This window comes from Saccostrea cucullata, unplaced genomic scaffold (assembly GCF_032062105.1).
Source record: "Saccostrea cucullata isolate Sc308-1 unplaced genomic scaffold, CSIRO_AGI_Scuc_v1 ctg9217, whole genome shotgun sequence".
Classification (NCBI taxonomy): domain Eukaryota; kingdom Metazoa; phylum Mollusca; class Bivalvia; order Ostreida; family Ostreidae; genus Saccostrea; species Saccostrea cuccullata.
The window spans coordinates 10,120-26,763 of NW_026926131.1; the positions used below are offsets into that span (position 1 = coordinate 10,120).

General features: G+C 32.1%; 1 protein-coding gene across 1 annotated transcript; it reads right to left on the reverse strand.

Annotated features, from left to right (window-relative positions):
• Positions 1 to 337: 337 nt before the first annotated feature.
• LOC134270890 (uncharacterized) lies at positions 338 to 12,807 on the reverse strand. Its single transcript, XM_062753138.1, has 9 exons — positions 12,656 to 12,807; positions 3,816 to 4,004; positions 3,457 to 3,557; positions 3,207 to 3,336; positions 2,906 to 3,061; positions 2,740 to 2,825; positions 1,799 to 1,919; positions 1,009 to 1,202; positions 338 to 346 (listed from the first exon to the last, which is right to left on the reverse strand). Exons 1-9 carry the CDS (start codon positions 12,723 to 12,725, stop codon positions 338 to 340), a joined length of 1,056 nt encoding a protein of 351 aa, XP_062609122.1. The 5' UTR covers positions 12,726 to 12,807.
• Positions 12,808 to 16,644: the final 3,837 nt, after the last annotated feature.

Below are 16,644 nucleotides of genomic sequence, written 5' to 3' on the forward strand. Positions count from 1 at the left end.
TCAGCCATGGGATTCTCGTGACAAGTTCAACGAGGATGTTGTAAAAGTTAACAATCTTTTGAAAGAGGAAACAGGGAAAGTAGATGGTGTGTATTTTTGGCCACAAGGGGTATTTTGGGCGGACCTGTCCTACCTGGGACGAGATGGAGTTCATATTGAGGGTGACTCCAGGCAGTTTGCTTTTGGTGGCAGCTTTTTGTTTTGACAACTTTGTGGTTTATATACTTTTTATTTGTCAAAATATTTTTGCCAAAGTAATGTTTGTTTGCAACAGGGGAGATACCGTTGCCAAATGTATTGTTCTTTGTACTCAGGAAATATCCCGGTGATCTCCCCTTCACTTTATCTGTGTTATATGATTATTGTCATTTAAGAAATGACAATTCTCACTCAGTATACATTGTTTGTTATATTTCATCTATTGCGGTAGTCTAGCCAGATCACTAGGGTTACATAAAGCAGTTTATATTTTATGGCGCTAGTCCACGAACTTTATGATACCCCCTCATAAATGTCCATTTCGAAAAATATTCAAATAATTACATCGGCTATGATGTCACAATTTAACATTATAATGCGTTGATTTGATTTTTCACATGGATTATAAATACAGGATTTGCTATGTAGAATGAAATAGATTTTGTTTTAAAATATGATACGAAAGAAAAATATTGAGATTAAAAAAAGTAATATATATTATATAGTGTACACATGCAAGTATATGTTTGCTTTCCAATATGACTGAAAACTTCTAGGAGGGGCGTTAAACAAGGAAAGATTTATTTAATATTTAGGCACTGTTAGGTTTTTTTGTAATTGAAAGTTTGGAAGCAACAGCTTGGGCATGTCTGTAGGAAAAGCATTATATCATTATACAGTGCTATTCATAGGTATTCAAAGGTACTTGTCATTTTCAATTTGTAAAAAAAAATGTAAAACATTTTTAAAAACACAGTACTTTTTTTAATGTGAATTCTGTCCAATGAAGATACATGTAATTCTACTTACAATATCGTTCTTTTGAAGCAGGATATCTATTTCGGAATATTTCCATTCTGTATATTGTCCGGCAGACAATGTTTGATTGTACAATTCTAGTATTTTATTTAAGTCAGAGTTCTTGATGTATACGTGAAAACGTCCACCAGCAGAAATATTCTGAAAAACCCAAACTCGTAGACACCAATCACCGCCGTTGAAGTCTGTAAGTAGAATTTATAATCTGAATTCTGTGACACAAAGGACATTCGATTCTCTAAACAAAACAACAGTAGAAAAAGTAATTTATCGTATACCATTCCTGTGGTGGATATTAGCATTGAATTTTTGCAAATCATTAAAAAGTAATGCTTCAAGCTTATTACTTCTATCAGGAAATACATTTGACACATATTTATACAGCTGTATGTTGCATATATTAAGAAAAAAATTTGCCGAACCTCGTTTTGTTATAAATACATTTTCTATATGTACACAGAAACTAGGCACGAGCCTGGTTGTTTACATTATGAAGAATTTTAAGTTCTGTATCTCCTTTGTACATTACCAATTGGTGTTCAAAATATTCATTTGGATTGCCTTAATTAAGAATTGTAAACATTAAAATTGTTTTTTTTAAAAACAATCGGTTAAAACTGTATCCATGTCCCTTTAAAATCTGGAAAATGTGCAATAGACCATCTGTTTCCTTGAGGTTAATGCAGACTTTTTAAAGTTTCACCTATAGAGGTGAAGTTAAATTATGCTTACCTCTGATTAAAATCATCCCTAAATATTTATCTATAGATTCAATATTTACCAGGAAAGTCTATATTTGACCTAAGAGTTGCTCGATCTCCTGGTCTATCGTCACTGCTGTCGTTTACAAAGGCAAAATTCGATCCTTGATAAGCTTTTTGTGCTCCAGCGAGGGCGTTTCCCTGAAGACATGATTAACATTTTTATAATACTTGTGCCTTGATAATGCCTGTTTTTTTAAGCGTTTTTTTCATAAATTATGTGCTGTCAACTGTCAAAGAAGAAAAAAATTCTTTAGACTCGGATAGTAATGGCTATTAACGATAAAGAACTATATGCGGTATATTGCATATACTTGCCCCCACAAAAGTTACATTTTGAAAACTTCATGAAATGTGCTGAATTCAATAAATTGTATGAGAAATATAAATTAACAGAACATATTATAGTTTCAAAACAGTTCATTCACAATTTTTGTTTTTATGACGTCACAAACTAGTCCAATTTTAAATGGACAAAATGGACAAAATTTCAACAGTTTTAGCTTTTAAATTTATAGAGCGCATGTTTGTTCAGGATTTATATTTACATATTTCATTGATACTATCATTCAACACATTATATCAAAATATTGATCCTGAACACACATGCGCTCGATGACTTTTACTCAAGATATCGACGAAATATGTACATTTTTCTATAGAATTCATTAAAAACTGAAATTTACGTCATGTTTGTGACGTCATTACGTACATATGACGTCATTACTTATGAAAATATTCAGTGCTTTGAAGTCAGCATATACTTCTCTGTTTAAGAACTTAATTAAATATACCTCCATCAAAGTTTGATTTGGGGGGCAAATATTGGTTATTACCGAATAAAGTTCTTTGAATTTTCTTTATAATTTTGAATATGTATATAGATGATATGATTTGTGCAAGAGAGCAAACAAGATTTAAAGTTAAAGACAAAAAATGGCGAGAGAATCTGTCTGCATACGCTAATTATCCAATCAAGGTTGTCGTTTTTCACTTGAGAGAGAAAACAGGAATCTCCAGGTTCAAATGTGCAGGAGAAAAAAGTACCTAAAAGAAATGAACGTAAATAGGATTAAACTTCATTTGATACAGTATAATTTATTCACTATAGTGTACATTTTACTCACTACAAGCTGCTCCACTGACTTCTTCAGAGTTACAATCCACGTCTTTGTAGAGATACCGGTATTCGTTAGTTAGAGGTAAACACTGATACGAGAGACATGAGTTATCAAAATCTGGGTTAGTTAGATGTTGTCTCATACCAAAGAAATCTTCTCCAACTGTAATGTCAAAATTATGGCATTTCATTTCATGATATATTTTGAAGATTGAAAAAACTTTTCATTCAAACTGTTATGTGCAAAGAACAGAAAATATTCATAAAAATAGCTAAAGTACATCAAGTATGTAGGAAAAGTACTTTACCGACGGAGTATATATTCATGGAATCTTTCCCTCCACAGAAAAATATACCATCGCATGTAATATTACATGCATTGGCATCCTCGGTTTCCATAAAACTGAAATTGTCTTCTAAACAAGCACACCACCTATTCTACAATCCAGAGAGACGTTAAACTATGTTTTTACTTTTAACTTTTAAAAAGCAACATTCTGCAAATTCAGATAAAAAAATTTGTTCGACGTTTAATGACAGCACTGTATTTATACTTACCATGATAGCGAATGCAGATGAATTGGAGCACATATCTTGACAATCCAGTATAGAAGGTCTCATTAAACTTGAAAAGTTAAGTCTTGTATTTCTGAAGCAACCTTTGAATAATGGTGATATAAAAGGTGGTTCATTGAGATATGATGAAATAGCAACAATTTGTAAAATGTTGTATTTAGATAATCCCTTATCTTATAAAAGATTTATTTAACATTAATAGATTTATTGAACCTCATTGCACCATAACTGAATTTTGACAGCATTGTCTTTGTTTATGCAATACTTGCTCAAATCAAGTGATAAATACTTTACTCAAATGTTTTGTTTCAAATTAAGCAGTACGATGCTATATGTCTCACCCATTATGGATAAGTAGGAGGTTGCATATAGAAAGGAACTTGTCCATAATTCTTTACTGCTTTGGTTACATGTCTCTATAGATGCAATGTCTTCGTTGTTCAAGGCTGACAATACCGAATTATTTCGTTCACAGAAGTCAAGTGCATCACTCCATGTCATTTCCTTTTCAACATAGATATACTCCTTCTCTAAACACGTTAAATAACGAAAAATATATATTTCTTGAATAGAAAGGAGTATATATGATAAGAGCCAATTTTGGCCCCCTAAAAATCAATATTTTAAAATGACAATCACATATGTTTAATTGATATTTATTTTGTAGAAGAGATTATGTTAGAAATATTTCCAATATATTTTTCACATTTATATGCACTCTCTTTCTGTAAATGACATTAGAAATAATGCTATTTTTGCTATCTAGCAAAAAAGCCAAAAATATGCCTTTTTCTTGATGTTTTTTCTTATGGGAAACATAGAGCGCAGTATAGAACATGCATAATTTATCTGTCACTAATTAGTGTTGGGTATATACATCTTTGGTAAAAATATAAATCTTGTTCAAGGCTGCGCTCTATATTTTCTGGAAGAAAAACTGCTTGAAAATAAGCAGTTTTATAGAAAATTTGCTAAAATGGCGCGAAAACGTGATTTTTAAGATGTCATATTTCTAAAATAACGGCATTTTGATCAAAATGAAAATGACCAATAAACGTCGCATATATAGCTGTACAAATTAAAGCTAGATATAAAGTAAAATAAAGATATTAATTTTAAGGGGCCAATTGAGACCATTACCATATATCGCTCTTTATATACGGAAAAATAATTTGTATCAAACTATGTTTTTCAAATAGTTCATTCAAAGAACACAACAATTTCATGAGAAAAAAGGTTTTGTTTTTCTTTTTTTTTTTTTTTTATAAATATTAAGAAATCTTCATAAATAAATTCCAAAATAAGAAGGGAGTTTTTGTTATACAATGACCCATATGGGGAAGATACAACTATTATCCAACATAAATGTAAAATAAAATTAAGCTTATTTATTGATAAAGTAAAGGTTTTCAAAAAGTATACACATATATACATATATATTGATACATGGATTCTACAAAATCTTGTTAAGGTCTTCCGTCTTCACGGAAGACCTTATAGTGATTCTACTGTTTCTTATTAAGGTCTTCCGTCTTCACGGAAGACCTTATAGTGATTCTATTGTTTCTTATTATTATTATTATTATTCTTATTATTATTCTTTTTTTTGACAAAATTTTGTGCAGGCGATTTCTCGAGAACTATTCAGCGGTTTTCAACGAAACTTTCACAGAATATGTGTTATAATATGAAGTTGTTACTTTTTAAGGAAAATTTGGAAAATATGATTCCGGTTCCAAGTTATGGCCAATTTCCTGATTTTAAAATGCATTTTTGTCGCCCCTTTTTATCGAAAATGGCTGAGTATATGAACTGGAGACTAATTGGAGATGATAGATCATGACTTTGTGGTTTGCAGAATCGTCTTTTTGTGCGTCGTCAGTACTTCCGGTTTGTACCGGAAGGGTATTTAAAAAATGCAATTTTCCAACTTTTTTGTTATTCAATATTTTTTTGTGATGTTAATAATTTAAATAGAGACTCATTTGCGAATGCGTTATATGTAATTTGTTTTAGAATCGAAAAAGCCAATCTCGAGATATTTGCATTTAAAAATTTGAAGCGCTGTTCTCAATGGCCGAATGGTTAACGCGTTGGATTGTCACGCGAGCGACCCGGGTTCGCTCCCCCGAATGTCCGATTTTTTTTATCACTTTTTCTGCTAGATTTTTTGCATTTTATTTCAGAATGGGACGGAAGACCTCTCGTTGCTCGCAACGAGATCGTTCTAGTATTCTTACTATTTTCGTATTGACCAACTTTTGGAAATGACCTTTGTCCGGTCCATTTCTCCAGAACAGCTAAAGATATGAAAGTTTACTGTGTCAGATATCATAGATCTGGACTTGAAGATGTGTCGAACAACATTTTTTCCGTCGTCAATTCTTCCGGTCGTCACAGAAAAGGGGATTAAAAGTCGATTTTTTAAATTTCTTTGTCTTTCTTTCTATCTTTTTCTGTGATATTCATGGCATAAGTAAAGACCCCTATTTGCTGATTTTACGTATAACCAGTTTCTTGATTTGATAAAGAAGGAATTAAATATCTTTGAATGTCTAAGAACTTTTGCAAACGTAGGTTCAACGTTTCCTTAAACACTAAAAAATATTAATTTTTTTTTCTCATAAATAGACTTCGCGGGGGGAAAACCCATTGTGCAATACCCAAGTGTCCAGGTAAAGTCTTTGACGCCGCGATGGCGAAAGGACCGGTAGAAAAACTTCCATGGTTCAATTGAGACGAGATTTTAGTAAATAAAGTGTGTATATTATATATATCATATGTGTTCATCTTATCCCCCCTCCCCCTATTTCGTTTTTGTGAACTGTAAAAGACCTATCTCCCACCTTTCTCGCACATTGAAATAAATGCCAATTCGGCTTTAATTTTTTACATTCTACATAAACTGACCTTGACATTTACATAACAAGACACTCTTCTTAAAGTAAAGAAAATGATAAGGCTTAATTCTTTTAACAAAATAATGGTAATTTACAGGTCTATATTCAAGACCCCCCCCCCTTCCCGGAAGCGTGCAGAAAGGTAGACTTCGCAGATGTAACACCTACAACGTACAAGTAACGTTTTAAAAGTTTCATTCATAAAAATTAGTTCCCCTGATGTCATCTAATAACGTGCCATCATTCATTCTTCCTATGTTTTGTTTGTAGAATTTATAATTATTTAATTTATTTTTTTTATCTTGAGAAAATAAAGATTTTCAGCTGCATTTATTAGCATTTCGCGTTTTCTTGTATATATCTATTACTTGCAAATGAATAATGTCATTAAATAATACAGAATAAATCAAACTTTATTTCCATCTTTTTTATTCATTCATAAATCCTTAGATCCACTCCAATAGTTGCGCGATGCCCTCACCGCTACTGTAAACAAAACATTCATAACGCCGAAAATGTCCATGATTCCGCTGAACTAAGAAAGTTTACACGTGATTTATCATCTCACAACTAACATCAGATCTATCTAATACAGGATTGCTCGAGTTAAAGAGGAAAATTCAGGGATTATTTTGCGTCATCCATGTTTTGCCGTGAACCTATGCGACATTTTGTAATTAAGGTCTTCCGTCTCCAACGGAAGACCTTCTTGTTATTCTTCGGTTTCTTTTTTCCCTATTATTATTAAGGTCTTCCGTCTTCACGGAAGACCTTCTAGTGATTCTACTGTTTCTTATTATTATTATTATTATTTTTTTTTTCCCCAAAATTTTGTGCACGCGATTTCTCGAAAACTATTCAGTGGTTTTCAATGAAACTTTCAGGAATTATGCGTCATTATATGAAGTTTGGCATCAGACAAGGAAAATTTGGAATACTCACCTTGGTTCCAAGTTATTGACTGTTTTCCGATTTTAAAATGGATTTTTGTCCCGACTTTTTTACAAAATTGGTCTAAGATATTATCTTGGGACTTGTAAAAGATGATAGATGATGTCTTTAAGATATGCGAAATCACCTTTTAGTGTGTCGTCAGTACTTCCGGTTGCTAGCGGAAGCGAATTTAAATAATCCATATTTTCTAACTTTTTCGTTTTTCAATATTTTTCATTTATTTTTGGAATGTTAATAGAGACCACTCTTATAATGCTTACTATATAATTTGTTTGAACATTGATAAATCCAAACTCTAGATATTAACATTTAAAAATCTGAAGCGGGCTCAAAATGGCGGCTGTCTATGTCAACTCCGACATTTCGCAATAGGGGTTTTCAGAGGCAGCCAAGCGTTTGCTTGAACGAAAGTAAATAAGGATAAATGAAATGTAAAGGAATACGGGGATTATCACGATGTAGTTACGTTGCAATTCTGTGTCAAACTAAGTTTAAATCCATGGTCGTCTCAAACGTCTTCTATAATTGGATTTGGCTGGTTCTCAAAGAAGAAAAAGAAAAGACTAAATGTGCAAATGAAATACATACCTACTATCATTTGTTTTGCGGAAAAACAGATCTTAAATCATAGTTACAAATTATAGTTTTAAGAAACAATATCGATGTATAATAGTAAGTATAAAACGTATCCACTGTTTTGCTCATGCACACTTGAGTCATATTAAACCAATAGGAAAGACAAACATAAGAAAACCATTTTTTAGAAGAATTGAGTTTATATTATTATTCTTGTCTCAAAGAATAGATTTAAGTTATTGAACATAAATGGTATCCGATTCCTTGGCCGTCTTAGGGCAACACATGCTTTTCGGCGAAACATTTCAACCTTTTTATGAAAGTTTAACTAATAGGGATAGTTCAGTACGGGGAAAAACAGAAATTTTTAAAATTAAAAAAATTATAGCAGTTTCGCTGATTTAGTGTTACTAATCTATATATGCATAGTTAGAATTTGTAAATGTGTTAAAAACAATTTCTTTACCTTGAAATTTTAGCTATAAGAACGTTCTTTTTTATTTCCATTGAAGCTATAACACCTATTTAATGGGACATTCCAAAGAAAAGGCGCGAAGGTTTACTAGTGGCGTTTGGCGCACAATTATGAATAGCGACCGCCTTTCATTATTCTAAGACAGATGTACTGTTTCAGAAGTATATACGGTAAAAGTAGATTTAGAGCTGTGGTCCCAATAAATTATGAATAGTCAATCCCCTTTGTTTCCATGAAAGTTTTATCACTTTTTCAACTCGATTTTATTCTCGGACGGAAGACCTCTCGTTGCTCGCAAGATGTAAGGTCTTCCGTCTTTCAGAAGTATATTCCTTTTTTTGACAAAACAAGTTTTCAACGAAACTTTCACAAGATAGTCATTACATGAACTTGTGAGCTTTTGGGCTTCGGTGCCAAGTTAGACAATTTTCGATTTTAAAATATTTTGTCGCGCACTTTTATCGAAAAGCGCTATTGGAGATTTGGAGATGATAGATTATGACTTTGTGGGCAGAATCGCCGGGTCAGCACTTCAGTTTCTGCCGGAAGCATATTTAAAAAATGCAATTTTTCAAATTTTTTGTTTTTATATTGTTTCCTTATTTGCAAAAAGTAATTTCTTTTTTCGAAATTCGAGATATTTGCATTTCAAAATTTGAAGCGGTATTTTCAATGGCCGATTAGCGAGTTGGATTGTGAGCTCCCCCAAATGTTGTATTTTTTTTTCAATTTTTTCATTTTTCGATTTTTATTTAAAAATCGGACGGAAGACCTCTCGTTGCTCGCAACGAGTTTCATATCTAGTTATTCTTATTCTTTTTTTGACAAAATTTTGTGCAGGCGATTTCTCGAAAACTATTCAGCGGTTTTTCATGAAACTTTCACAAAATATGTGTCATTATATGAAGTTGTTACATCCGAAGAGAAATTTGGAAAATTCACTTCTGGTGCCAAGTTATGGACAATTTCCTGATTTTAAAATGCGATTTTGTCGCCCCTTTTTATCGAAAATGGCTAAGTATATGATATGGAGACTTATTGGAGATGATAGATCATGACTTTGTGGTTTGCAGAATCACCTTTTCGTGCGTCGTCAGTATTTCAGGCGGTTTCGAGATGCAAATTTAAAATAATTGTATTTTCTAAGTTTTTTGTTTTTCAGTATTTTTAATTTATTTTTGGTATGTTATTAGAAACCCTTCTTATAATGCTTACTATATAATTTGTTTGAATATTGATAAATCTAAACTCTAGATATTAGCATTCAAAAATCTGAAGCGGGTCCAAAATGGCGGCTGTCTCTGTCAACGCCGACATTTCGCAATAGGTGTTTCGGAGGCAGCCGAGCGTTTGTTTGAACGAAAGTAACATAAGAATAAATGAAATGCAAAGGAATACTTGGATTGTCACGTCGTATTAACGTTGCAGTTCTGTGTCAAACTAACGTCTTCTATAATTGGTTTTGGCTGGTTTTCAAAGTAGAAAAAGAAAAGACTAAATGTGCAAATGAAATTCGATACCTAATATCTCTTGTGCATCGCCGAAAAACAGATCTTAAATCATACTTATAAGTAATACTTTCTCAAAAAAGAATATCAATTAATTTTGTCAGTATAAATATTAACCACTTTTTTTCCACTGCACACTTCTGTCATATTAAAGTAATAAATTAGACAAAAATAAGAAAACGATTTTTTTAAAGATCGCTTCATGGAGTTTATTTTAGCATTCTTGTCTCAAAGACCTGATTCAAGTTATTGAGCATAAATTATATCGGATTCCTGACCGTCGTAGGGCGAGCCATGTTTTCCGGCGAAACTTTTCAACCTTTTTCGATTAACTATTCGGGATAGTTCACTTTGAGGATAAACAGGAAATTGAAAAAAAAAAATCATATCCGTTTCACCGCTTTAGTGTTACATGCATATATACAATATGGAAATTGTAAAATGCGTTAAACATACTTTCTAAACTTCGAATCTTAGGCTATAAGAACGTTATTTTTTTAAAAATTTCATTGAAGCTATCACACCTATTTAATAGAACATTCCAAAGAAAAGGGTCGAAGATTAACTCGTGGCGTTTGGCGCTAAAATTTGAGTAGTGACCCGCCTTTCATAATTTTAAGAGAGAAGCACTGTTTCGTTGATATATATACAAGTAGATTTAGAGTAGAGGTCCCGATAGCGTAATATTTAGTGCGTTGAAATTTCATGTGGCGACTTTGGTTCAATCCCGCTTGTGTGCAATTCTTTTTTTTTACTTTTCAGCTCGATTTTACGTTTTCTTTCCGGAATCGGAAGGAAGACCTCTCGTTGCTCGCAACGAGTTTCATCTAGTTATTCTTATTATTCTTTTTTTTTTACAAAATTTTGTACAGGCGATTTCTCGAAAACTATTCAGCGGTTTTTCATGAAACTTTCACAAAATATGTGTCATAATATGAAGTTGTTACATCCGTAGAGAAATTTGGAAAAATTGCTTCTGATGCCAAGTTATGGACAATTTCCTGATTTTAAAATGAAATTTTGTCGCCCCTTTTTATCGAAAATGGCTAAGGATATGAACTGGAGACTTATTGGAGACGATAGTTTGTCACTTTGTGGTTTGCGGAATCACCTTTTCGTGCGTCGTCATTACTTCCGGTCGTAACGAGATGCAAATTAAAAAAAACCGTATTTTCTAACTTTTTTGTTTTTCAGTATTTTTCATTTATTTTTGGTATATTAATAGAAGTTCTCCTAATAATGCTTACTATATAATTTGTTTGAATGTTGATAAATCTAAACTCTAGATATTAGCATTCAAAAATCTGAAGCGGGTCCAAAATGGCGGCTGTCTCTGTCAACGCCGACATTTCGCAATAGGGGTTTACGGAGGCAGCTGAGCGTTTGCTTGAACGAAAGTAACATAAGGATAAATGAAATGTAAAGGAATATTTAGATTGTCACGTCGTAGTTTCGTTGCAGTTCTGTGTCAAACTAAAGGTATATTCCAAGTTCTTCTCAAACGTCTTCTGTAATTGATTTTGGCTGTTTCTCAAAGTAGAAAAAGAAGACTAAATGTGCAAATGTAATAAGATACCTACTATCTTTTGTTTTGAACCACGGAAAAACAGATCTTCAATCAAAGTTATAAGTACATTGTAATAGTTTTTCAAGAAACAATATTCGATATATATCTATATATAGTAAATATAAAAAGTAACACATGTTTTTCTCATGCACACTTGTGTCATATTAAATTAATACAAAAGATAAAAGATAAGAAAACCATTTCTTCATAAAATTGTTTGATGGAGTTTATATTAACATTCTATTCTCAAGGATCTGATTCAAATAATTATATTGAACATAAATGGTATCTGATTCTTTTCACGTCGTAGGGCGAGACATGTTTTTTTGGCGAACCATTTTAACTTATCACGATAGTTCACTATGGGGATAAACAGGAAATGAAAAAGTTTAAAATTACATGTATAGGCATTTCACTGCTTTATTGTTATTTACCTAAATACGATAAAGAATGTGTACAGTGTGTTGTTAAATATACTTTTTAAACCTCGAAATTTAGGCTATAAAATGCTCTTTAAGCTATCACACCTATTACTGGAACATTTGAAAAAAAAGGAGCGAAGATATACTCGTAGCGTTTGGCGTGAAATTATGAATAGTGGCCGCCTTTCATAATTCTTGGACAGGTGTACTCTTGCAGAAGTATATACAAGTACATTTAGAGCACTAGTCCCACTAGCGTAATGGTTAACACGATGGAAATAAAAGAGAAAAAAAGCGTCAAGAGTGGATTTTCAGGCTGGCGACCTGGGTTCAATCCCCCTTGTGACCAAAATTTTAATCACTTTTTTAGTTCGATTTTACATGTTTTTCCCCCCCGAATCGGACGGAAGACCTCTCGTTGCTTGCAACGAGTCGTTTCTAGTTATATTATCTAATTACATGTATCTCAAAACTTATCTTGTAAATTCATACATTGAAAGTGAATGTTTCATCCATAAACTCACATGAATCAATGTGATGTTGGTTGAAATTTTAAAGCTTTTTTACTTATCCAAACTTAGCGTAGGACTTCCGGGATCTTAATCGTGTTGAAATTAAAAAAAAAACTTTTCCTTTTCGCAATTGTTGATAGAAATGTAAAATAAGGTAATCACAAGGGAAATACATTTGTGATGATAACATTTCGTCTTATCTTCAGTAAACTACCATTGCTAGTAGTTGTGAATTGAAGAAATAGAATGAAACATAAGTACACTTACCTGTTGTAGTTTGAAATGTAGGAATAAAAATCAAAATAAATATCCATATCGCTAACTCCATGGTATACATCTACATATACCCTGTGTTATGGTGCATCAAAGATGTTCACAAATGCAGCACATTGATGTTCTATTATTCGATCATCACTGGCCTTATAATTGTACAATTCAAACAGTTGACTTCTGTGTGAATAAGTTGAAATCTTGATCTTCCAGGAAGTAAAATGGATATTAGTTTCGTACAGTACATTTTCCGGTTTGGTATAAACTATATGAAGGAAATAATTGCTGTAATAAAAAATGAAAGGCAAATAGGCAATTACGATTAGATGATGCCCTGTTATTGTTTAAAAAGAAAAATGTCCGTCTTTGATTAAATAAAAATAATCAGCTCACCTTCCTTGTCCTTTTTGTAACCTTAAGTCGTTAAGAAACGTAGAATTAATACGAATTCGAATGCATCACTATGACTAACGTAGCCTTGTGCATGTAGTATATAGCATTTGCCCAGTATGCATTACTGCCTTAACTACAAGGTCCATAAAATCTAACAATATAGGAACTTTTGAATGGAATGACAATTAATATTTATTTGAATATTTGTACCTTCATGTATCTTCAATAATTTGTATCTATCTTCAAATCAATTTTACTTACCTATTATTTGATGATAGGTTCAATTGCTATGAAGATAGGCATAATTAATTTGAAGATAGACTCATATTACTGCAAGACATCTAATACCGTTGAATACCATGTACATGTACCCCTGAATAGGAGATTGACCAAACTGCTGCCATACATACTGCATAAATCTTTCCTAACCGTTGAAATTGGGTAGGGGGTGACATGCCTTATAAAAATCCCAAATGTGTTCAAAGGGATTCAGATCCGGGAATTTGACAGTGCATCAGAGGCCTTTGGTCAATATCCTTTGGCGTTAAGCACGTAAGTTCACCGCTTTAAGGATGATTCAGACTGCTTGAGATGATATTAGACTGTCTCGAGCACCGATCTCTTATCATTTTCATGCGATTGAAATTGGTTGTTTTCATGTTTCTGGAGATTGTTTCAGGATAATTTAACACTCTTTTAACCAAAGCTTTAAAATTGTGATAAATTGGTGATAAAAATGACGCACAGCCTGTAGAAAAATGTATTAAAATGGGTTTTGATACTGGTTGTTAATTTTTAAAAGTAATATCAAAGAAAAAATAACACTAAATAAATTTGAGTAAAATGTGGTGCAAGGATGGTCCAAATATCAACGGCTTTCCCTTCTATCTCAATCGTCATTTTGCTAATGTTTTGTGTTTTTTAGTGAAATCAGTTTTTGATATTTGATAATATCACAAACAGATGCTAATTACAAAACACGTGCCGCTAAGTACAAATTTATTGTTTTTAAGCTTCGTCACGGACACTGTTTTTCATCTTTACAATTGTTGAAAAGACTCATTTGTAAGTTGTAATAATTTGATAATATCTTACAATTCTATAAAGTAGCTTTTAAATAAATACATATATTAAAGTGAACACTTAGAAGTTTTGTTAAGTGTACAGTTCTCCCTCGTTCAAGTCACTGTCAGGGGGAACTTTCATTATTTTCAATAACTTGCAAACAAGAATATCAACAGTCTCGTTTGGAATCATCGGTTCGTAAGTTCTATAGTCGATACAATGACCTTGTTAGAAAATACAATTTATCACCGAATCAAATACTGATTAAAGTTTTTTATACTAATGTCAGGCCTTTATTTACAAGCTGAATTGAAGACGGATATTTCCGTATGTCCCGATCATGACAAGGAGCACACGGCGGGTGTGTCAGGTCAACAAGGGGATGCTTACTCTTCCATGGCACCTGATCCCACCTCTGATGTTTCGGAGGTCCCCGTTTACTAAGTTCCAATATATTTTATATTGTTTTATGGACTTTTGAACTTTATTATTGTTCGTTATCTCCATATATTTTATTCTAAACTATTTGATGTTTGTATTATAAATACAATCACTGCCTTCCTATTATTTAAAATTAGTTTTGGTTTTCTCCCAGGAAAAACAAATGTATCATGAATTGAACAAATTTGCCTCGATCTTTACCCACTTTTCTCTAATGAAATATTGAATATTACCTTAAGGACGTTCGATCCTGAGCTTTTGAGTGGATTTTGGTCATGCCTTTATTTATAAAATTCTGCATTATTTATAAATTCTAACATTTAATCTGAATTTACAATGCAAATTGAACTATTTTCAATGAAAAAACCGCAATTAAATTTATTCAAGTAGAATTAAACTAGGGACTCTATTTTGTGGCGGGAGGCTTTTTAGACAAAATGATCAATTTGTCCCTTTTGAAATATAACAGTACTGTTTATTTTGGATTCCTATTTTTCCATGCTATTGCACACAAAGCTGTTTTTTGCATTTAAATGTGTTATGCTGGTTCTGAAATATCTATTAAATAATTTTTTATGAATTCTATCAACAAAGTGTGACAAATATAGTATATATATTCTGAAAATCCGGGGAAAAATTGAGCCAATTTAACGTAATGACACTTTTTTGGTAATATCTGAAAATTTGCATCATATACCCCCCCCTTTTGATGTTCTGTATAAATATTCAAGATAACTTTGACCTATTTGCTTAAATTCAGAAAAAGTTTACGACTAAAATAATTTTCTTGCTGATTAAATTTTCAATGCCAGAAAAATAACATTTTATAAGTGCAGAAAGGTCAAATGATTGATTATGCGAAGCAATTAGAAACTTTTTCTAATTCACAATTTTAAAGTGTCTTTTTTTAAACAGACTTAGAGTTCATTTTGTTTTTGTTTAATTGTATAAAAATATTGCAGGGAAAACGTCGAAGATTAATTAATCTGTGTATGTAGAAACTAAAAATATACTTACAAAAAATTTTAAGACTTTAAATATAGGATCAACGTGTTAAAAAATTTTCTCCTACTTATTTTGATCTTCTTTTGTTCTACCCAGTCCTACCCAGGTTAGGCTATGGTTTGAATTAATCAGTGACTTGTATTGACTAACTGGGGTCTGCATTGAATTAAAATCGCAGTTCTGCTTGTAAGAATTCTTTTTACCCTTTTTTCCCGGGACCCCAAGTTTGCCACATCTTTTTTATACTTGGATCTATTTCTGTCTAAGAGTTTATGGCAAACTTAAACTAAAATTTATAACAAACGGGACGACTTCAATTTCAAGTTCACTTTCCCTTATTTATACAGCAATATTCAATGCTGTTCCATCTGTACACTGTAATACAAGACGAGTATGCTTCAATGTCTATTTAGGATGGGGGAAATCCAAGTATCAACTACAGTCCTGTTTTTGTCATATAGGACCGTCTTCGTCTTTTAAAGATAAGTGAACATTTTCAAGTGGTGGTCAGTTTCCTACAGAAGGCACATACATGTACATGAGAAAATTACCCCCATTTTTTTTCTTTTAAACAACCAAACTTAAACAGCTGAAATTTAAAAAAATAATAATAATAAGGGGAAACACACTCATATCAGCATAATTTTTAGTGATTTTTGTTACAATTTGCCATCATTTTTCATAAGTTTAAATCTTTTTTACATTTATTTGATAAATTACCTATCAAACAACTAAAATAAATTAAGTGACTGTAAGATGGACCTGGGGGGGTACACCAATAGCGCATTTCAGAGTTATTACAGTATGGACAAATATATCTATGGTTAAATAAGGACTTATCGAACTTTTTTTTAGCAAAAAAGAAATTTGACACTGCTTTAGAAATTTACGTTATCACCCGCGCGCCGTAAGGTGATACAATCCATAGCATAAAAATCTCATGATTTGTACTTTTATGCCTATAATTATTAAAATTTTCAATTGATGAAAAATGTACTAAAGAGTAGTGAAAATTTTAGAATTAATGGTGTTTTTTTTCGTTGTCCACGATTTTTCCGGAAAATCCTCGTATGTGAAACTTA

Bases quoted from the DNA above. Each gene is read 5' to 3' on its own strand.
- LOC134270890 (XM_062753138.1), bottom strand. From the start codon at position 12,725: ATGTATACCATGGAGTTAGCGATATGGATATTTATTTTGATTTTTATT. The intron at 3,337-3,456 runs GTAAGTATAAAT...TCTGGATTGTAG, and splicing joins CATCTGCATTCGCTATCATG to AATAGGTGGTGTGCTTGTTT. The intron at 1,203-1,798 runs GTAAATATTGAA...TTCTACTTACAG, and splicing joins GTCAAATATAGACTTTCCTG to ACTTCAACGGCGGTGATTGG.